Source organism: Martes martes, assembly GCF_963455335.1.
Source record: "Martes martes genome assembly, chromosome: 5".
NCBI lineage: Eukaryota > Metazoa > Chordata > Mammalia > Carnivora > Mustelidae > Martes > Martes martes.
This window is the reverse complement of record NC_137892.1, coordinates 96932118-96955645: the sequence shown is the minus strand read 5'-3', so window position 1 is coordinate 96955645 and position 23528 is coordinate 96932118. Positions and strand designations below refer to the sequence as shown.

The 23528-nt window shown below is 39.0% G+C and overlaps 2 protein-coding genes across 8 annotated transcripts in view; one reads left to right on the top strand and one right to left on the bottom strand.

The window, feature by feature from the left end:
* CDC42SE2 (CDC42 small effector 2) overlaps nt 1-23528 on the top strand; it is a 115250-nt gene that overhangs the window by 6624 nt on the left and 85098 nt on the right. The window contains exon 1 of one of the 7 annotated variants that reach the window (XM_080803673.1): nt 22820-22885. The exons of the other annotated variants lie outside the window; for them this stretch is intronic. The gene's annotated coding sequence lies outside the window, so the exon portion shown is untranslated. Of the gene's footprint in view, nt 1-22819; nt 22886-23528 lie in introns of those variants that run through there. 7 annotated transcript variants of the gene reach the window in all.
* Nucleotides 11976-13520, bottom strand: LOC308343248 (large ribosomal subunit protein uL23-like; the record flags this gene model as incomplete). Its single annotated transcript, XM_080804292.1, has 1 exon — nt 11976-13520. One exon carries the CDS (start codon nt 13518-13520, stop codon nt 13104-13106), a length of 417 nt encoding a protein of 138 aa, XP_080660418.1. The 3' UTR covers nt 11976-13103.

The window sequence follows — 23528 nt, the reverse complement described above, 5'->3', positions numbered from 1 at the left end:
ACTTTTTAAAGTAATCCCTACACCCAACATGGCACTCCAGCTCAGAAGCCTGAGATCAAGAGTCACACATTCCACTGCCTAAGTCAGCTAGGTGCCCCAGTTCTGTAATCTTAGTACATTTGTTGATTGAATCACTCTCCCACTCCCCTAAATGACTATTTTATATCTCTCCTGAAACTCTCTCACCTCTTTGCATTTTCAGCTGATGACTTTGCTTCCTGTATATTAAAAATGAAAGCAATCAGAAGAAACTTTTTCATCTCTTTTTGCATTTATACCCACACTCTCTGCATTTTCTCTTACGCTATGAACATGGGTTCCATTCATCTTGCCCTTGGTTCTATCCCCTTCTCTGGTCAAGAACATTGCATTGCCTCAGTATTCATCCCAGGCTCCTGCCTGCCAGTGAGCTGTGTCATCCCTGTTTGCCATTTCTACTTGATCATTCCTGTCTGTGTAGAGATACGCTGAACTATCTCCCATCTTTAAAACAAACAAACCTCCCCCAACACCACATTTTTCTTATTTATGGCCATCAGTCCTCTGTATCTCTTTTGGATCCATTACATTCAGTTTTTTTTTTTTTTCTTTTATCTTCTTTTCTTTTTCACTCTAACTACTCTTGTTGAGGTTACTAATGACCTCCTTGGTGATATATTCCCTAGTCAGTTCTCAGTCCTAATCCTCTTGATGTAGCAGCAGCAGCATTTGTCATGGTTGATAATTTTCTTCTCTTTGAAACCTTTTTTTTCTTTGCTTCTGGGACACTATTACTTATTTTTAGTTTGTTTTTCTGATTCTTTCTTGTAGCCCCAACTTTTAAAAAATAAGGCAGTGTCCCAGAGCTCTATGTTTAAGTCTCTTCTATATTTATATGTAGTCCTTTGTAATCTCATCCTATTCTCTAGCTAGAATTACCATATATTTCAAACTAAAAATGTTCTCTTCAGCTTGGATCTCTTTCCTGACCTCCACACATGTGTACCCAACTTTTGAGTCGACATTCCTAATTAGGTATCCCATATTTCATAAGTCAAAACTGAACTTTTCATCTTTGTTTCTCTCCTACCCCAATTATTGTTCTTATCCCATCTCCCTCATCTTAGAGGTGTCAATCCCATCTTTTAGTTTTTTGTGGCTGAAACCTTGTAGACACTCTTTTTTTTTTTTTTTAAGATTTTATTTATTTATTTGAGAGAATGAGAGAGAGGACATGAGGCCGGGGAAGAGTCAGAGGGAGAAGTGGACTCCCTGCTGAGCTGAGAGCCGGATGCAGAACTTGATCCTGGGATTCCAGGTGATGACCTGAGCCAAAGGCAGTCGCTTAACCAACTGAGCCACCCAGCCCCCCCCCCCCCCCCCCGTAGACATTGTTGATTTCACTTTCTCACACCCCCACATCTAATTCAAAATAATGTATCATGAAAGTATGTCCTGTATTTACTTTAAAATCTATCATAAGACCACTCATGACACTCTTATCTAAGCAACCATCATCTCTTGCCTATCTTATTTTAGCCGTCTCTTTCCTGGTCTCTTTGCTGCTTCTGCTCTTTTCTGTTCTCAGGACAGTAGCCAGGGTGATCCTTTTGAAATGAAGTTTAATTATGTTACTTTGATGATCAAAATCCTTCAATGGCTTTCCTGAGAGCAAAAGCCAGAATACAACAGGGCCTCCAAGGCCCTCCATCATCTGTGCCTCTCTGATATGTCTTACTTTCTCCTTGGTTTATGCCATGCCAGGCATATGGGTGTTCTTGAGCTTTCTTAAACCTGCCAAGCACAGTTTTGCTTTCGTATCCTTAGGGAAAGAGCTTTCTTTTATTCACTGCAGAATATCCAGTATTTATAACAGAGACATGCCCATGATGGGCATTTACATTTGCTAAATGAGTGACTGCTTATCTTGTTATTCATGTCTTTGAAAACAGCTTTTATGTATGTTTGTATAACCAAAAGTATTTTGACTAAAAATATTTCACTTAAAACCATGTAGTCCTAGAAGAATTAAGTAAAAACTTTTAGATACAAGGAGAAAAAGTATGTTAGATTAATTTTTGTGTATGGAAAGTGAAAATATGTGGGAAAATGGTTATGGACAGAGGAGGTAGGAAAGCAACAGAGAGGTAAAGTAAATGGAATAAAAAGAAAGGGCGGATTTGGAAATAGGGTGACAACACTTAAACTGTCTTTGGCTTGCTCCATACTTCTTTGGGGCTCCTTCTTGAGTTCTTTTTTTTTTTTTTTTTTAAGATTTTATTTATTTGTTTGACAGAAAGAGCGCGAGAGAGCGCACACACAAGTGGGGGAAGCTGGAGAGGGAGAAGTAGGCTTCCCGCTGAACAGGAAGCCCAAGGTGGGGATCCATCCCATGATCCTGGGATTCATGACCTGAGCTGAAGGCAGACAGTTAAAGACTGAGCGGCCCAGGCGCCCTTATTTCTAGAATTCTGAGGGTTGGTAATTTACATGGACTTGGACTCTTGAAGTTGGGCTATATTACACCTTTCTTTTATCAGGGATATTGGTTCAAGTGAGTTTGGGATCCAAAACTTGGTTGGTTTTCTGTTGCCAAACTCCTTTTGTTAAAAAAAAGTAAGTTGCTGTTATCTGACTTTATCTGAGGATATTCTTAGTATTTCTTAATTGTTTTGTAGAGAGCCCAAACAGAGGTGTCATAGCTTTAGAGAGAGATTTTCAGCATACACAAATTTATTAGTATGCTGTGTTCTCTCGGTATTGCACAGCATGTTTACCACCCCCTCGGAAAAGGTGGGGCCCATAAGTAGTTTTATTGTAGTTCTGTGGTAAGCTAGCAGCTAGCTACATTAATGTGCACAATTTTATTGAGTAGTATTTATAAGCATACTTGTGCTCATAAATGAAAAATACTTGAATGCATATAAATGCATTTTTAAGATTGTAATTTAATATTTAGGTAGGAAAAAGGAGTGTGGGGGAAATTAATGATAATGCAAACTTTCAGTCTTTCATTATGCTGAGACAGGATTTTGTAAACCCTTTTAAAAATTAATTAATTTTAGAGATTTTATTTTTAAGCAGTCTCTGCACAAAACGGGCTCAAATCCACAACCCTGAGACCAAGAATAACACACTCCACTGACTGAGCCCGGCAGGTGCCCCTAAAATTTATTTTTAAACTCTTTTTTTTCTAAGTTATAAGTCTCATTTCCTGTTGATTAAAAAAAATCTTTTAGGGGTGCTTGGGTGGCTCAGTTGGTTAAGTATCTGTAGCCTTTGGCTTGGGTCATGATCCCTGGATTCTGGAATTGAGTGCCTGGTGGGCTCCCTGTTCAGCAGGAAGTCTGCTTCTCCCTCTCCTTAGGCCTTCGCCCCCACCCCCAACTCCTGTGTGTGTGTGTGTGTGTGTGTGTGTGTGTGTGTGTATGCGCGCATGTGTGCTCACACTCTTCTTGCAAATGGTTAAATCTTTAAAAAGTCATTTAAAGAAATTGTTAAAAGAGGTGGCTTAGAAGTTCCTGAATGAATAATTTTTTATGCATTAAGCATAAATTATTCTCCAAAAACCAGTCTAAACATTTTCCTATTTTTATGTAATATGCAGTAATTTGTCTTGATTGACTTGTCTGATGGACAAGTCATGTGGCCATAATTTCATGTGGCCATAATGCGGACTTAATTTTTATGGCCATAGAGGTATGGGATGTATGTGTTGGTATTTATCGTTTGCAGATGTAATATAAACTTGTGTATGCTTTATATTTTAACTCCTAAACAGTGATATCTGTAAGTCAGATTTGGTATATTTTTCTTTCATATTTAATAGGGAATTAAAATATTAAAATTTTCATATTAAAACATGACATTTTAAATTTTTTTCTTAAAATATATTTTTTTAAGATTTTATTTATTTGACAGAGATCACAAGTAGGCAGAGAGGCAGGCAGAGAGAGAAGAGGAAGCAGGCTCCCTGCTGAGCAGAGAGCCCTATGCGGGGCTCCATCCCAGGACCCTGGGATCATGACCTGAACCGAAGGCAGAGGCTTTAATCCTCTGAGCCATCCAGGCACCCCGAAACATGACATTTTTTAAAGTTTATTTACAAATCTTGTAAAATCATTCTGGATGACATACTAACAAGTGTTTCCCTATGGATTTGAATTAATTGTTCTATTTTGTAGGGTAATTATGTAATCTTCATTAGAATTTGACATTGGTCTATCTGAATTCATGTTACCATTTCACATATGAAATACCCATATTGGATTAATAAGATCCTTATTTGTGGGAAACCTGGGTGGCTCAGTCTGTTAAGCATACTTCTCTTGATTTTGATTGTCATTATCTCAGGTGGTGAGATAGAGCCCTGCATGGGGCTTTGCACTGGGTGGTGGGCTCTGTACTGAGGGTGGAGTCTGGTTAAGATTTCCCCACCTTCCCCATCTGCCCCTCTCCCCGATCTCTTGCGTGCACTCATTTTCTTTCTCTCTCTCTCTCAAAAGAAAAAATCCCTATTTCTGAACTAGTAAGTAGTCAAACCTTTAAATTTATTTCAGGTATATTCATAGTTTGAGGCCTGCTATGGCCTGCTTTAACTTCATAATGTTCTAGGTGGATTGTGAAGTAACCAAAATAATCATATTGAGAAAAGTGAATATAAGTAATAGGCTGTCAACCAAGTCTCTTAGGGGGTTGTGAGAGTATGCATTCATTTATTCATTTAACAGATTCATCACACTACTCTTCCCAGTCTACTCAGAACAAAATACAAACTGTACTCTCCCAGAAAATACAAACTCACTCACACTCTGTGTATATAATATGGTGGACCTTACAGCCTCTCAGAGTGGCTCACCTTTGCTCACTGCCTTTAGCCACAAATTAATTTCTCAAACAGGTCTTGCTGTTCTTGGGTTATGGTTTTTATACTAGTTGTTTCCTCTGTTTGAAATGATGGTTCCCAGATCTTTGCAAGGGTGGCCTCTTATCTTTAAGATCTCAGCTTAAGTATCACCTCATTTCCTTGCCACTCAGTTTAAAATAGCACCCTCCCATCACTGTTACACTTTTTTTTTTTAAGATTTTTTAAATTATTTTTTATTTTTTTTATTTTTTAAAAGATTTTATTTATTTATTTGACAGAGATCACAAGTAGGCAGAGAGAGAAGGGAGGAAGCAGGCTCCCTGCTGAGCAGAGACCCCCCCCCCCATGCGGGGCTTGATCCCAGGACGCTGGGATCATGACCTGAGCCAAAGGCAGCGGCTTTAACCCACTGAGCCACCCAGGCACCCCACTGTTACCCTTTCTTTATAGCATTTGTCAGACCTTAAAGTAATACATATATACACATATATATATGTAATATGTATTTTTAAAGATTTTATTTATTTATTTGACAGAAGGAGATCACAGGCAGGCAGAGAGGTAGGCAGAGACCGAGAGGGAAGCAGGCTGCCGGCTGAGTAGAGAGCCTGATGTGGGGCTCCATCCCAGGACCCTGAGACCATGACCTGAGCTGAAGGCAGAGGCTTAACCTACTGGGCCACCCAGGCGCCCCAAAATAATATGTTTTTAATTTAAGTGTGTCCTAAAGTAGATCGTAAGCCTTATGAGAGCAAGGAACTCCTTTTTCTTGTTCCTTGCTGTTACAATGCTCAGAACAATACATGACACTAGATAAGTGTTTAGTAAAAAAGTGTTGAATGAGTAAAATAAGGTAGTAATCTCATTCTTTTTTAAAATTTATTCTTTTTTGTGAATGAATTTTAGTGTATTGATGTCTTAAAGTGTCAGAAATGTATGCCTCCTAGCCTAAGGGAGTACGAAATGGGATTATTCAAGTAAAATCCTGATTTAAGGAAAGTATGAAAAAATTTAGGAATTGCTCTGATGATCCTTAAATGAGAGTACTGGGTAGAAAAACTATTGGTGTGTTGGAGCTGGTGAGCTGGTCTTTTGCATCTCTCCAGCTCCACATTCAGTAACACCATGTTGGCAGCCTAAAACTGGCTATGGTAGGATGATTTATGACATGGAGATCTACAAAAGCTATAAGTCAGGGTCTTTTTTTCCAGAGAGGTAGTTGTTAAATATTTATCAGCAGACCACTGGATGGAACCATATGAAATTGCTGTTTTTATGGATAAAAATGCTTGACTATTGATGAACATTTCTTCTTATGGTTTAACATAGCAGAGTTAGTTATTTTGGTTTAAAGATAATATCTTCCTTGTGGTCTGTGAAGTCAGTTCAGTCAGTGACTTACCTCAGTGCTGTACCTTTTTTGTTTTTCAAAGTTGCATTCCCTTCACATCTGATGATGGTTTGTAGATTCTTTTATTGTGTAAAAACTGGTTGTGTTTATATGTTAATTGCTTAACTGAACACCTTATTTTGACTGGTTGTTCCAACACAGGCATAAAAGATCTTGAGATGCCTTTGAAGGTGTTTTTGGTTTTCCTATTGAGTTGCTACGCCCATTGTAAGGTGTTCTTTTCCTGGTGAAGAAAGCAGAGCTGATTGGTTTGAGTCCTAGATTATTAGATAACTTTTATTTTAAAATTTGCTTTTCAGAATGATTTACATAAATATACCTGGGTTCAGTTTTTCTTTTCTTTTTTTTTTCTGGCTTGTTTTCTTCTTTCGCCCATTACCCTCTAAGTGCTTACCTGATGTCTGTGATGATTTACTTCCTGTTACTCTGATTTTTTTCCTATGGAACCATATCTCTAAATCAATGAAATGATGTGGTCCTATTTCTCAGGTTTAGTAGGTTTTCTCTGTTGTCTCTCCTATGATCACCTGGACATTCCATGCCATTTTTCACCCTTATCTCCCCTCCCCCCCAGTTCTATAAAGAGATTATTTTCTTATAGGCATCTGAGGAAATTTACTTAAAAATTTCTTGAGGAAATTAATTTAAAAATTGAACTTTGCTGATTCACTGACAGTTCTTTTTTTTTTTTTTTTTAGATTGTATTTATTTATTTGACAGAGAGAGACAGCGAGAGAGGGAACACAAGCAGGGAGAGTGGGAGGAGAAGCAGGCTTCCCGCTGAGCAAGGAGCCTAGTGCAGGGCTCCATCCCAGGACCCTGGGATCATGACCTGAGCTGAAGGCAGATGCTTAGCGACTGAGCCACCCAGGCAACCCCCCCCACCTTTTTTAAAAACGGAAATAAGATCTTAGTACACAATTTAGCAAGTACTATGATCATACAAGCATTACTTTTATTACTTCAGTTTGAAAAAAATCTCTTTGGAAAGTGAAAATTTTGTTTGACAGTGGGTAAAGCTGTAAGTAAAGTTGTGATTAAAAACAATGGTGTTTATGGAGAGTAGAATTGTGGTAAGTCACCTCAACTCAAAAATTACTTGAGCAGTAATTTTTTCTTAAGAGCTCTTTTACCATTGCACAATAGCTTGATTGTGTTATACCAGCTAAGGAAAACAGTACGTGATTCTGTGTACAGTAGACTTATTTTAATAATAGCCCTAGGGTAAAATAAGGGGCTGTAGATAAGTTCCTGTTTTTTGGTCTGCCCCAAGTCCTAGTGATGCCTTAATATTAAAATAATTTTAGAAGAAAAATGTTTTATTCAAGGCTTTTATCTGGTTTGTGACAATTTTATTAGATATTGCTATCCTTCTTAATATATCAGAATGAAGAGTGAGGAAGTTCTTGGGAAAAAAAAGTTTTAGTTTAAGAATTCTTGTATTAAAAAGAATTATTGTATTAATGTTTGATTTTGTTTGATGTATGTGCAAATCCCTGTGGAAGAGTCCCTCAGATATATTAGTATATTCCATGCTTTGTAAATCAGTCCTAATCTTACCAAGTAGCTGTTTTGGACCAAAAGTAGTTTTTTAAAGCTAATGAAGAGTCCTTTAAAGACTGAATAATTTAAAGATTTTTTTTCTTGTTTGACAGAGAGAAACAAGTAGAGAGGGAACACAAGCAGGGGGAGTGGGAGAGGGAGAAGCAGACTCCCCACTGACCAGGGAGCCCGAAGAAGGGCTTGACCCCAGGACCCTGAGATCATGACCTGAGCCAAAGGCAGATGCTTAACAACTGAGCCACCCAGGCGCCCAAGGGTTGTATAATTTAAATGACTTTTTCTTTATCACAGTTATGTTCATCAGCTGTGGTAAAGTAGAAAGCTGCTTTCTTACCTTGTTTTTATTTATTTTTTTAACCTTGTCTTTTTATTTTTTGTAAACTGCTTGCTCACAAGCTCCTGTACTCTGTATCTCTTTTTAAATAGCTGAAGTAGTCATTTCTCTTAATGTAGTGCTGCTTCCTAAATGGTGCATATAATCCTGAAAACATGTCTCATGTTGATGTGGCCTTTTCTACTGAGAAATGATCCATTTTTATGTGAAGGGGAGATTGGCAGTTCCTGAAAAAATGCTTTTCAGCAAGTGATCACATGTTTGTAAATGTTGGAAGATTCAGTGAATATTGATATAAATTCAAGAAAAATGTTTAGAATTATTTTGTACATTTGCTGTTTAAGAAATAGGTGTTTTTTAGACTTTGATTTCACAGTGGATTTTTAAGCATTTTTGTATTTATTTTGTAAGTAAGGACCTTGTTTTTATAAAATGATACCTACAAAGCTCAGAAATTAGTCACATAATAAATGGCAGAAAAAGTGTTCCAAATGTTTGATTTTCAGAGTCATTGACTTTGGAAGCATTGTTAAGTGGCAGAAAGAATAGGGACTTTGGAATTAGGCACACCTTAGTTTGATCCATAACTTTGTCACATACTTGCTGCGTGGCCAAGGCCTCAGTCTTGGTGATTTTAATTTTCTTTCTCGATTGAATGAGGGTAAAAGGTTTGGTAGAATTAAAGTAATTGGCTTGTAGAAAGTGTTAATAATACTTCATTTTCTTTTTGCTACCTCATATTATTTTATTATTTATTTTTTTAAGATTTGATTTTATTTATTTGACAGAGATCACAAGTAGGCAGAGAGGCAGGCAGAGAGAGAGGGAGGAAGCAGGCTCCCTGCTGAATAGAGAGCCCGATGTGGGGCTTGGTCCCAGGACCCTGGGACCATGACCTGAGCCAAAGGCAGAGGCTTTAACCCACTGAGCCACCCAGGCGCCCCACTTCATATTATTTTAAAACATCTCCAGGGGCGACCGGTTGGCTCAGTTCTTAAGGGTCAGCTCGGGTCATGATCCCAGAGTCCTGGGATTAAGCCCCACATCGGGCTCCGTGCTTTGTGGGAGGCCTGCTTCTCCCTCTCCGGCTCCCTCGCTTGTGTTCCCTCTTTCTCCATCTCTCTCTCTGTCAAATAAAAAAATAAAATGTTAAAAAAAAAGTTTCCAGAGTCAACTGGATATTTTCCTTTAAAGTGAATTGCAGTCAGGAAACTGGAAATTCAGGTAACCCAGGTGAATTCATATTGTAGTGTCTTTTTAATCGCCTATTTTAGGAGAGTGATTCTTGAGACTATTTTATTTTATTTATTTATTTGACAGAGAGAGGGACAGGGAGAGAGAATGCAAGCAGGGGGAGTGGGAGAGGGAGAAGCAGGCTTCCTGATGAGCAGGGAACCCGATGTGGGGCTTGATGCCACGACTCTGGGATCTTGACTTGAGCCAAAGGCAGATGCTTAATGGACTGAGCCACCCAAGTGCCCCTCTTGAGACTATTTTAAAAACTTTCAGGGAAAGTTTTAAAGTTAAAAGCTGAAGTAGAACAGAGTGAGGCTGAGTTCATTATTGCTGGCCAAAATGGTAAGAAAGTAACTAATTCCTTGGTTTATGGTATAATGGTTGTGTGCATAAAGAAGTCTGTTTGTTTATTTTATTTTTAAGTAATCTTTACACCCAACATGAGGTTCAAACTTACAACCCTGAAATCAAGAGTTGCGTACTCTTCCGACTGAGCCAGCCAGCCTCCCCACAGATATGTATTTTAAAGGTTGAGAACTTACCCTTTGCAGAAGAAAAAAGTGACTAAAATGTGGAAAAAAGTGTTCAACTTTAATAACAGTAAGTTTCTCTTACCAGATTTAGGATGTAAGAAATGGTGCTAATTTACCTGAGTACAGTGACAGGTACTAAATTTATTGCTGGAGAGAGTATACATTTGTAGAACCCATTTTTTTTTTTCCAAAAGCATTTTGACATATATCAAAGACAGGCTTTTTTTTTTATTTTTAAGATTTTATTTATTTATTTCAGAGAGAGACAGTGAGAGAGAGCATGAGAGGCGAGAAGGTCAGAGGGAGAAGCACCCTCCCCGTGGAGCCAGGAGTCCAAAATGGGACTTGATCCCGGGACTCTGGGATTGTGACCTGAGCTGAAGGCAGTTGCTTAACCAACTGAGCCACCCAGGTGCCCAAAGACTGGTATTTTTTGTCTCTGAGGCTATAGCCTAAGAAAATAATCCTCAGGCTTTTTTTGAGGGAGGAGGTTCTTTTTTTTCTTTTTTTTTTTTAAACCCTATGGCAGCTTTATTGAGATAACAGGTGTGATACTGTGAGTTACAATAAAGATATAACCTATTTAGTCTTCCCTGTTCTTGGTGCAGAGCTCCTAAAACCCTTGGAATTTCCTAAGAGAGCCATAAAGGTGTATTTTGTTATGTTCCTAAGGTGAATTTTGGGAAGCACATACGGATGGCCTCTGGTTGCCAGGGGAACAAACTCTGCGATTCGATTATTGGAACTTTAAGTCCCACCTCTCTGACCTGGAGAGAGGGGCCAGGTGCTGGAGTTTGAATTGCCAGACACCAGTGATTTAATTGATCATGACTGTGTAATGAAGCCTCCATAAAATCCTCCATAAAATCCGGAGGATGGGGTAGGATAACTTCCTGGTGGTGAACACACGGAGGCGCTCCGGAGAGTGACATGCTCAGAGAGCAAGGAAGCTACAGACCCCTTTCCTTTCCCTGTGTATCTCTTCCATTTGGCCTTTCAGAATGACATCCTTTCATAATAAACTGGTAATCTCATGACTGAAATGTTTCTCAGACTTGTTTAAAATGCTCTGGCATATTTTAAATTTTTTTTTAAATTTTTTAAAGATTTTATTTATTTATTTGACAGAGATCACAAGTAGGCAGAGAGGCAGGCAGAGAGAGGGGGAAGCAGGCTCCCCGCTGAGCAGAGAGCCCGACTTGGGGCTCGATCCCAGGACCCGAGCTGAAGGCAGAGGCTTAACCCACTGAGCCACCCAGGCACCCCACACAGTGTGTTTTTGTGAGTGGCCTTTTTCACTTACCATGATGTTTCAGGATTCATCTATGTTGTAGCATGTATCAGCACTTGATTCTCCCTTGTGGATGAATGTTAGTTGTATGGATATACCACATTTCTTTTATCCATTCATCCATTAATGGGTATTTGGGTTGTTTCCACGTTTTGGCTATTATGAATAATACTGCTATGAATATTCATATAGCAGCTTTTTGTGTGGATTTTTTTTTTAAGATTTATTTATAAGAGAGGCATAAGCAGGGGGTGGGGCAGAGGGGGAGGGAGAGATAGAAGCGGACTCCCCATTGTGTATTACTGATAAATTCCTTCAGCCAGGATCATTCAGTGTTAGAATGTTACTTTTGTATGTTGCCCTAACAATTGTCTTAATATTTTAAATAAAGTCATTTCTGACTACTGCTAAAAGAAATACTTTATGCTACAATTGAAAGCCAGCTGTCAACTCTGAAATGTGCTTTTATGGCAGTCAATATCACTTGAGCAGGAGAGAGAGAGAATGTCAAGCTGACTCCCCCTGAATGCAGAGCCAGTCCCTGGGCAGGATCTCACAACCCTTGAGATCATGACCTGAGCTGAAATCAAGAGTCAGGTGCTTGACTGACTGAGTCACCTAGGCACCCCAGCCATGTACATTTTAAACTTAACCATAGTCTATCTGTGAGAGTTCTTTGCAAGATACAAACAGTACTCTGGGATTTTCAGGTAGATATTATACAGGGAATTTGATACTTAAAAAAATCATTGGATAGTTGGGAAGAGTTGGAGTCAGAGAACCATCACTGGATTATGTTTGAGAACATGAGGCCATAGCTGAAGGGTCAGGAAGGTAAAACTGGGGACCCATCAAAGGAATGCTGAATATGTGATGTGACTGCTTCTTGCTGGCATCTGGTGTCTAAAGTTACTGTAATTGTTTCTAATCACGTTGATTTTGTTGTGTCATTGCTTACCATTTAAATCAGCAGTGGAAGGATAACTTCGTAATTTTCTTTACTTCACTTTTGCTTTCCAAATCTTAAAAGAGGACTTCTTACTGGTAGAAACTGATTTACATTCTGAATACAAACTATAACTTAAAGTCTGGGAAGTGTAGTTTATTGGTTTTATTTTGTTTTAGCTTTCCTGCACCAGAGATACAGGAAGGTGTGTATGTAAGGAGTAGTAGGAAAGAATGAATGCCAAGTGCTACTTGAGTAACCTGTCTAACATTCAACAGAAGCCTTCCTATGTTTTCAGTGATAAGGCTTTATGTCTACATGCAGTGTATTTTGAAGATGGTAGGATGAAAGAAATCCACCTTAGACTTGATTTGTTCAGGAAATTTTCTTTTCCTGTAATGTGAGCCCTTACCCTTCTGTTACTTTCATAAAGTAGCATGTCTATTGTAATATTTCCATTTGGAAAAACTCAGGTGTTTCTGGAAAGTTCTTTTATACTGTGTTTACCTCTGGGTTGAATAGGTGAAATATTTTCAAAGAATATAACTGCAAAATACTGTGGTTTTTTGGGTGCCTGGGTAGTTCAACTGTTGATTTCAGCTCAGATCATGATCTCAGGGTCACGAGGTTGAGCCCTACGCCAGGCTCCGAGCTAAGCAGGGAGTCCACTTCAGATCATTCTCTATCCCTCTCCTACTGCCCCTCCCCTGCTCATGCTCTCTGTCACCCTCTCTCTTTCTAAAATAAATGAACCAAAAAAAAAAAACAACCTTAAGTTTTTTCCTTATTGCTTGTTTTTCTCAGGATTGAATTAACATTTTATTTATTTATTTATTTATTTATTTTATCATGAAAAAACTGTATTTAGATTTAGCCAGCTGGACTCAGTTTAGATGATCCCAATTTTGTTGGCAACATCCAAAGCATCATAGTCAGGGGCCAGTCAAACGTATGCCTTCTTCTCTCCATCAGGCCTGATTAAGGTGTTGACCTTGGCTACATCAATGTCATAGAGCTGCTTCACAGCCTGTTTGATCTGGTGCTTGTTGGCCTTGACATCCACAATGAATACAAGTGTGTTGTTGTCTTCTATTTTCTTCATGGCTGACTCAGTAGTCAGGGAGAACTTGATGATGGCATAGTGATCAAGCTTGTTTCTCCTGGGGGTGCTCTTTCGAGGGTATTTGGGCTGCCTTCGGAGACACAGAGTCTTGGGTCGTCGGAACGTAGGTGATGTGCGGATCTTCTTTTTTTTGTGACTGTGGACGCCTTTCAGCACCGCTTTCTTGGCCTTCAAAGCCTTTGCTTTGGCTTTGGCTTTGGGAGGGGCAGGGGCTTCCTTCTTAGCTTTCGGCGCCATCTTCGTAAAAGGGCTGTAATTTATTTTTTTAAGAATTTTATTTGTCGGGGCACCTGGGTGGCTCGGTGGGTTAAAGCCTCTGCCTTCGGCTTGGGTCATGGTCTCAGGGTCCTGGGATCGAGCCCCGCGTGGGGCTCTCTGCTCAGCAGGGAGCCTGCTTCCCCCCCTCTCTCTCTGCCTGCCTCTCTGCCTGCTTGTGATCTCTCTCTGTCAAGTAAATAAATAAAATTAAAAAAAAAAAAAGAATTTTATTTGTCTGGGAGAGAGAGAGTATGCGTGTGCACGCACAGAAGCAGGGAAAGGGGCAGGCAGACGGGGAGAAGCAGGCTTTCCGTGGAGCAGGGAGCCCAGTGTGGGGACTCAACCTCAGGACCATAATGATTTGAGTTGAGGGCAGAGGCTTAACTGACTAAGCCACCCAGGTACCCTCTAATATGTAAATGTCTTTTTAAAAAATTGTTTATGCTACCTCAGTTCGTCATTTTATCAATATAGGAAAAGCTATAGTAATCTTTAAAAAGAACATGGGAGCTAGTAAAAGCTTTTTCCCTTTATGATTTAGAATGAAAACATGTATGATTTCTTGATACTGAGCCTTTTTTTTTTTTTTTTTTTGGATTATTTATTGTGGCATCTGGGTGGCTCAGTCGATTAAGAGTCAGACTTTGGTTCAGGTCAGTGATCTCAGGGTCCTAGGATTGAGCCCTGCATAGGGCTTCTCCTCACTCAGTGGGGAGTCTGGTTCTCCGTCTGTGGGCCTCCCCCATCTTGTGTGCACATGCATGTGCTTTTTCTCTCAAATGAAATAGATAGATGACTGGAGCCGAAATTAAGAGTCAGATGCTTAACAACAGAGTCACCCAGGGGCCATGATAGTGTTTTAAAGAAACTTCATTTCGTCATAGAGTATTTATACCTCCCATATTCTGTGTTCAGTAGTTTGAGTATGGTGAGCATATCATTACATAGCCTTTTACTAAATAACTTACAACTGCTATGTCTTAGGTTCTTCAATATTAAGTATTTTTTTTTAAGATTTTATTTATTTATTTGACAGACAGAGATCACAAGTAGGCAGAGAGGCAGTCGGGGCTGGGGGGCGGGGGGAAGCAGGCTCCCAGCCAAGCGGAGAGCTGGATGTGGGGCTCGATCCCAGCACCCTAGGATCATGACCCGAGTGGAAGGCAGAGGCTTTAACCCACTGAACCACCCAGGTGCCCCAATATTAAGTATTTGAGAATATGTTGTTATATAACTTCAGTTGGCATCTGATGTTTGCAAGAGAAAGTATTAAGTTCACTTGGAAACTTGACTCTGCTTTATTTATTTATTTTTTAAAAATTTTATTTATTCGGGGCACCTGGGTGGCTCAGTGTGTTGAGCCTCTGCCTTCGACTCAGGTCATGGTCTCAGGGTCCTGGGATCAAGCCCCACATCAGGATCTCTGCTTGGTGGGAAGCCTGTTTCCCCTCTCTCTCTGCCTGCCTCTCTCTCTATTTGTGATCTCTGTCTGTCAAATAAATAAATAAAATCTTTAAAAAATTTTTTTTATTTACTCATTTAGAGAGAGAGTGCCTTCCTGAGCAAGGTGGGGGATGGGGAGCAGAGGGAAAATCTCAAGCTGAGCTGAAAACAAGAGTTGAGTACTCAAGTGACAGAGTCACCGAGGTGCCCCTAAGTCTGCTTTAGAGATTGCTGTTGACTGCTTGCAGGGAACATGAAATTAGGTTTTATATAAGCATTTTTGGGCACTGAAATTGAAAGGTTGTTCTCCATTTTTTTCCTCCCAGCTATTTTCTAATTTGATTATTTTTAAAGAGCTGGTAGTATTCTGTTGCTGTTATAGTTAGTTCTAGAGCACTGTTATTCTATGTCTACAAGTTAATGTTATCTTTGAACTTTCTTATATATGTACCTTTAAAAGTTTTTTGAAAACTTTGTAATTCTTCATAAATTTTAAAACTGACATTAAAACTTCAAGTTTATGAAATTATCAAAGATGTAATTTCTGAAATTTGTATGTTGTCTTTGAGTTTAAAGAATATGCTGCCAGACACTTTGACCCTGTTTGTTTTGCTTACAGAAACAGAAACAGAAAGAACAGAAAGAAACAGAAAGAACTGCTGTAAAATTTGTTAGCCCTCACTGTCAAGCCAGATTGTGTATGTTTTTCTTGTCAAAAGTGGCCTGACATTTGCAGTGCTAATAGAAATAATAACACCTGCACTGAACAACCACTGGACAACTATTTTCACTGCCAGATTCTAACATAGATTGATCAGGCAATGAGTCTTGCTGTGAATTTCTTTGAATATTTCTTGCTTTGCTTAAATGAGACTCCATCTCTGCCAGTTATGCCTTTGGTGTACGGGAGACTTGTTAAAAATCAGTACTATATTAAGGTTTGAGATGAGTTAAGAAATATGGCTTTCTCCTACAACATGGAAGTGTTACCATGAAAGGGAAGGTGGAGGAAGAGTATTAATGATGCCTAGACACATCAATTTTATTTAATTAAGAAACATTTAAAGTAGGGGTGACGGGGTGGCTCAGTCCGATAAGCGTCTGGCTTCAGCTCAGGTCATGATCTGGAAATCCCAGGGTGGAGTCCCATATCAGATTCCCTGCTCAGTGGGGGAGTCTGCTTCTCCCTCTGCTCTTCACCCAACTCGTTCTCTCTCTCTCTTTATATCTCGATAAATAAATAAAATTCTTTTAAAAAAAAACCACTTTAAAGTTCTTTTTTTAAAGTAATTTCTATGCCCAGCATGGGCCTTGCAAACCTACGATCCCTAGACAAAGAGTTGCAAGCTCCACTGACTGAGACAGCCTAGTGCTCCAGGGCTTATCAGTTTCAGAAAAAAGCGTAGAAGGAAGTTGGAGATCTGGAAATGAATTTCCTTACAACTGTCCAGGCCTGTCCTCTGTAGTACCTGGGAAGTATCAGACCTTACACTGGGTTGAAGATCCTTGAGAGAAGGGAATAGCTTATCTTCTGCTTTAATTGGTATTGTGTATTTATCCTTTTAAGTATATTACCTTCCTCCTTTTTAATTTTGCCTTGGAAAGCTTTGTTTTGACAAACAGCAAAACTGACCTTTGTGATGAAACCATTGTGGTTTTCTTTTTTTTTTTTTTCCATTGTGGTTTTCATAGTACTCTATAGCCCTTTGATCATAGTAATCAGATCCTCATGAATGTGATTGCCAGTACAGAAATGAGAAAAAAAAAACCCTGATTATCTACCTTATACTTTATACCATGATAAGTTCTTGATTTTCCAGAGTTGAGTATACAAAAGAAACCTTTAGAAATATTGGAAGAAAACATGAGTCAGTATAAAAACTTGGGTATGGGGAAACCTTCACAAGCCACCCAGCATATAGTAATCCCCATTATCTATGGCGTATGTATTTCTAAGACCCAAGTAGATGTCTGAAATCATGGATAGTAGTGAGCCCTCTGTTACTATACCTCTGTTACTATATTTTTTAATACATAAATACCAATGATAGAGTTTGATATATCAGGCACAGTAAGAAATTGATAACAGCATCTAATAATAGAACAATTGTAACAGTTTACTGTAATTTTTTGTGTGAATAAATTTATGTGAATGTGGGTTCTTTCTCTCAGAATAGCTTTTTTTTAAAAGTTCACTTATTTATTTTAAAGATTTTATTTATTGAGGGGTGCCTGGGTGGCTCAGGCAGTTAGGCGTCTGCCTTCAGCTCAGGTCATGACCCGGGGGTCCTGGGATCAAGTCCCACATCAGGCTCCTTGCTCTGTGGGGAGCCTGCTTCTCTCTCTTTCCCTCTGCCTGCCTGCCGCTCCCGCTGCTTGGGCTCTCTCTCTCTCTTTGTGTCAAATAAATAAACTCTTTATTTAAAAAAAAACAGTTTATTTATTGAAATAAATACAGCAGGGGGAGGAGCAGTGGGAGAGGGATAAGCATACTCCATCCACACTGAGCATGCAGCCAGAGACTGGGCTGGATCCCATGACCCTGAGAGCATGACCTGAGCCGAAACCAAGAGTCAGATCCTTTATTTATTATTTTTATTTTTTTAAAGATTTTATTTATCCATTTGATAGACAGAGATCACAAGTAGGCAGAGAGGCAGGCAGAGAGAGGGGGGAGGCAGGCTCCCTGCCAAGCAGAGAGCCCGACGCAGGGCTTGATCCCAGGACCCTGGGATCATGACCCGAGCTGAAGGCAGAGGCTTTAACCCACTGAGCCACCCAGGTGCCCCAAGAGTCAGATCCTTTAGCCAACTGAGCCACACAGGTGCCCCCTTTCATTGATTTTTTTTTAAAAGTAATCTTCTATATCCAGTGTGGGGTTTGAACTCACCACCTCAAGATCAAGAGTCACATGCTCTTCCGAGTGAGCCAGCCAGGCGCCCCTATCTTGATACATCTTACTGTACCATAGTTATCCTTCTTGTGATGATGTGAGATGAAAAAAATGCCTCTGTGATGAGTTGAAGTGAGGTGATCTACACAGGCATTGTAAGGTAATGTTAGGCTACTCTTGACCTGATTACATTGCAATAGGAGGATCATGTCCTTGTGACTGTGGTTGAAGGTGGGTAACTAAAACCAGGAATAAGGGGAAGCCTACTCTACTTTTTGTCATTAGAAAAGTAAATCTCTGGGGAGCCTGGGTGGCTCTGTTGGTTGAGCATCCCACTCTTGAATTTGGTTCCAGTCATGATCTGAGAGTTGTGAGATTAAACCCTGCATTGGGCTCCATGCTGGTCGTAGAGCCTACTTAAGATTCTTTCTCTCTCTCTGCCCCTCTCTTAAAAAAGAAAAAAAAAAGTAAACCTCAGATTTACTGTTTTATGGCCATAATTTTTAAAAAAAATACAGAATCTTACCTGTTTCAGAAATACAATTTAAAAAATACATGTAGAAGTTCAAGATTCTCATTTACATCTAAGTTATCTTGCAAATTTCATATATTTTCCCTCTTGCTTTTAAGCTTAGAGAAACCTTTCAAAGTGGTGTTGTAATAAACATGACCTAGTACCCATAAACCTTCCTGATGATTTCTTTGCTAAGTTTAGAGGTTATTTGGCTCTTGGTAACAGACAGGTTGTACATACACAGGAGTGGGTGGAATTGAAATTGTTAGGGAAATTGGCTTTTGTGTTTTCTTGGAATAACGTATAGATCTTCCTCAACTTAATATGGGGTTATATCATAAGTTGAGACTATCCAGAACCTAAAAGGCATTTGATGCACCTACCAAACATCATCCATTAGCCTATTACCTTACATGTTCTCCGAACACTTGCAGTAGCCTACAATTGGTCAATAAAGTGTGGAATATCTCATGTAATTTATTGAATGCCGAAAATGAAAAACGGAATGGTTGTAAGTTTATCTGTCATTTACCTTCAAGATAGTATGGCTGACTGGGAGCTGTGGCTCACCGTTGCTGCCCAGCATCATAAGAAAATATTGTGCTCTATATCACTAGCCCAAGAAAATAACACAGTTTAGAATTTATGAAGTACTGTTTTTACTGAATGTATGTAGTTTTCTCACCATGGTAAAGGTGAAAAATCCTTAAGTCAGGGACTATCTGTATTGATTACTAAACTGTTTTAAGATGGGGATCTTCATCCTGAGTAATAGTATGTATAGTTGTTAATTGGAAATCTGAATGGTTGAACAAAGATATTTTTATAGCATATTATTTAGATTTGTTAAATTTTAATATAAAAATGAGAACTTCTTTTTCTTTTTTAAGGCTTTTATTGATTTGACAGAGAGAGCAGAGACAGGGGAAACTGGAGAGGGAGAAGCAGGCTCTCCACTGATCAGGGAGCCAAAGGTGAGGTTTGAACCTAGGACCCCAGGATCATGACCTGAGCCAAAGGCAGACACTGAACTGACTGAGCCACCCAGGCACACCTGTTCTTTATCTTTTCTATAAAGTATATCCCCTCTCCACTCCCTCCCAGTGAGCAATTTGTCAGGGGCTACTTTGAGGCCCTGGTGTGCCAGGGCCTAATTGAAATGTGTACTGAGTGCTGTGCAAGAGAATGACACAGTTTGCCACATCTTAAGTCCTTAGAAAGGCAGTTGGGACAAATTAAATATGTATTGACTTTCTCAAAATAAGTTGAGATTTCAGCACCCTCTGCATTTACCAGAAATAATACCACACTGAGTCACTCTTCTGGTGATTGAAAATGTACAGCTGGTAGAAGAAATTTCATGTTAATGGTTACTGTTATTGTGGGAGGGCCACTACATAAAAGATGCAGAGACCTGTCCTTTTAATATTCAGAAAGATCTCAATATTAGCCTTATCCTTGGGTGAATAGGCTGAAATAAATGGAGACATTACTGCGTTCACTGAGTATATAAAAATCTAGATCAAATTAAAATGTAGCAATCTCATTTCACATAATAGAGCTAATTAATACAGGACAAAAAGGACAAATTATTGATCAGTTCAGGAACTATTACTTATTTTGCCTTAAAGGGAAGATGTGTTGTCCCTTTTCATTATCATGTATGATTTTCTTTTGTGGAATTATATAAAAACATTGAGTTATTCAGTAAATATTTAGCACTAGCTGTGTGCCAGGAACTTAGGTGGTAGTTCGTTGCAAACTAAAATTGTTGTCTTCATGGAGCTTACTTTCTAGTTGATGAAGACAAGCAGTGAATGAATGAGATATATAGAATGCCAGATAACTTGAAGTGCCATGAGGAAAAATAAAACCTGGGATCAAGGTAGGGACTGTCAAGGTAGGGAACAGGTGATTGCAATTACAAATAAGATGGCAAAAGAAAGGCTCAGTGACAAGACTATAAAAAGACATCTGTTAGAACATCATTTATGATAAAGATAAATATTGGCAGCAGCCTAAATATCCATCTACAGAGGATTAGTTAAATATATTATGATACATCTATATAGTGGAATACTGTATAGCAAATAAAAATATAAGTCAGGGCACCTGGGTGGCTCATTTGGTTAAGCTTCTGCCTTTGGCTCAGTCATAATCCTAGGGTCCTGGGATCCAGTCCCACATCAAAGCTCCCTGTTCAGTGGGGAGCCTGCTTCTCTGTCTTCCTCTGCCTCTCCCCCAACCCCCCGCTCATGTGTGTGGTGTGCATGTGTGTGCGCTCGCTTGTGCTCTCTCTCAAATAAAAAATCTTAAAAAAAAAAAAGTCATATCTGTAAGAATCATTTCAGATATAGGAAGTAATAAAAATTAGGTATGGAATGATAAATGGAGTATGCTACCATTATGTCTACCACAAAAATTTGTATATTTTATATATGTAATTTTATAAATGTATGGAATATCATTGGAAAGATACATAAGAAAATGTTAATAGTGCTTATCTTGGGAGAACAGGGTGATTGGTAGACAGACTGAGGATGTAATAGTTCAAATTCCACCTAAGTGTCCGTGGATAGATGAATGGTGAAAGTGATGTGGTGTGTATACCCAATGGAATATTACTCAGCCATAAAGAAGATGAAGTCTTGCCATTTGCAGCAATGTGGATGGAGGTAGAGTATTATGCTAAGAAATCCAAAATTAAGGCATCATCAGGCCCATGCTCCCTCAGAAACCTGTAGGGGCTTGCCTCTTCCTAATTTCTGGTGGTTTACAGGCAATCTTTGGCATTCCGAGCTTGCGGCTGCATAACTTCACAATCTCTGTCTTCCTCATCACATAGTATTCTCCCTGTTTTTATCTTCCCATGGCTGCTTGCTTATAAAGACGCCCATTATAGTGGATTAGGGGCCCACCCTACTACAGTATGACTTCATTTTAACTGATTACATTTGCAACAGCCCTATTTCCACATAAGGTCATATTCAGAGGTAGTGGGGGTTAGGACTTGAACATTTCTTTTCTTGGGAGGGGGCCAGAGGAGGGAAATGGATACAATTCAACCCCAAATAGAGGCTTGTCTCTTTACTGTTACAGCCTTCCATATATACAAAAGTGTTTTGTAAAGTTGTATGAAAAGATAATGTTTCACAAATTTATTTTTAAATTTACTTATTTAAATTTATTTTTAAAGACTCTATAAGGAGAAAAGATCCCATCTCTGAATCAAATCAAACTTAAGAGTGAAGTCTGTTTATTAAAAGTTATGTTTTGGGGTGCCTGGGTGGCTCAGTGGGTTAAAGCCTCTGCCTTCGGCTCAGGTCATGATCCCAGCGTCCTGGGATCAAGCCTGCTTTCTCCGCTCTCTCTGCCTGACTCTCTGCCTACTTGTAATCTCTGTCAAATAAATAAAAATCTTAAAAAAAAAAGTTATGTTTTAATGAGAATGGAGTATTTTTTTTCTCAGTATTGTAAAGTAAAAGTGTGGGGATTGTAAATAGTAGAGAGTTAGAGATGACACTGAATGACTAATTCAGACTTCGTACTTGTTAATAACGTTATACCATGAAGATAAAGACCTATTTTCTTGTGCATTTTTTCTCACTCATGTAAAGATGGCTTTTTCCAGATCAGTGTGACCTGAAGATACAACTAAATATGGCAGCAGAGAGGACAGAGTATTGAGCCCCCTTCCATGACCATTGAATACTATAAAACATTAGGAAAACTAAAAATTCTTTTTCCCCTTTCTCTCTTTCTCCTGTATAAATCAAAAGCCAAGTATTTGGTAGTCTACAAAGTCTCTTTAAAGATTATTCCTTAAGCCTTTTTGATACCTTTTTATCCTTTGAGAAATAAGCATTCTGTCTGAATAAACTGACCAATTGTCATTTAGATTTTCTTTTTTCTCCCCCACTCAGGATCACATAAAAAAAGAAAACTCTCCTTATTTGCAGTCTTACTTAATGTGCTTTTTTTCCTCTCTGAAATGTTCATTAATAGAGGAAAAATATGTATTCAGCTTTTTAAATAATGAGTGATTCCTCTGATTTCTTTGTGATACAGACAGTTAAATCTTATATCTCAAGACATTATGGTTTTTTTTTTTAAGATTTTGTTTATTTATTTGACAGAGAGGCAGGTGGGGGCCGGGGAGGGGATGTGGAAGGAGGCTCTCTAATGAGCAGAGAGCCCGATGCAGGGCTCGATCCCAGGACCCTGGGATCATGACCTGAGCCAAAGGCAGAGGCTTTAATCCACTGAGCCACCCAGGAGCCCCTTAAGACATTATGTTCTTTTTTTTTTTTTTTTTTTTTGACAGAGATCACAAGTAGGCAGAGAGAGAGAGAGAGGAGGAAGCAGGCTCCCTGCTGAGCAGAGATCCGATGCGGGGCTTGATCCCACGATGCTGGGATCATGACCTGAGCCGAAGGCAGAGGCTTTAACCTGCTGAGCCACCCAGGTGCCCCAGGACATTATGTTCTTAATAGGGTAGGCTATGGTAATATATTTTAATTCAGCTGCCACCAAGTCATAGTTAAAATACTTTTATAAATTTAGGTGTTTTTAATAAATTTCTTATAAATTTTGTATAAAATTTACTAATTTATATACATTTTATAAATTCAGAATGTTAGAATTTATTTGGTCTGTCAGTAATTGCTTAGTCTGATGTTCTCTCAAACGTGGGCATCTTTTCCTTAAATTTTTATTTATTAAAAAAAATTTTTCATTGTTCCAAAATTCATTGTTTATGTACCACACCCAGTACTCCATGCAATACATGCCCTCCATAATACCCACCACCAGGCTCACCCAACCCCCCAACCCCCTCCCCTCTAAAACCCTCAGTTTGTTTCTCAGAGTCCACAGTCTCTCATGGTTGTCTCCCTTTCTCCATTTTCCCCAATTTCCTTTCCTTTTCCTAATGTCCTCCATGTTATTCTTTATGTTCCACAATCCTTTTTTATTTTTTTTGTTTCAAGTTTTTATTTAAATTTTAGTTAACATATAGTGTAATACTGATTTCGAGAGTAGAATTTAGTGACTAATGACTTATATATCACACCCAGTGCTCATCTGAACAAGTGCTCTCCTTAATACCCATCAAATGTAGGGATCTTTTTAGTATTCC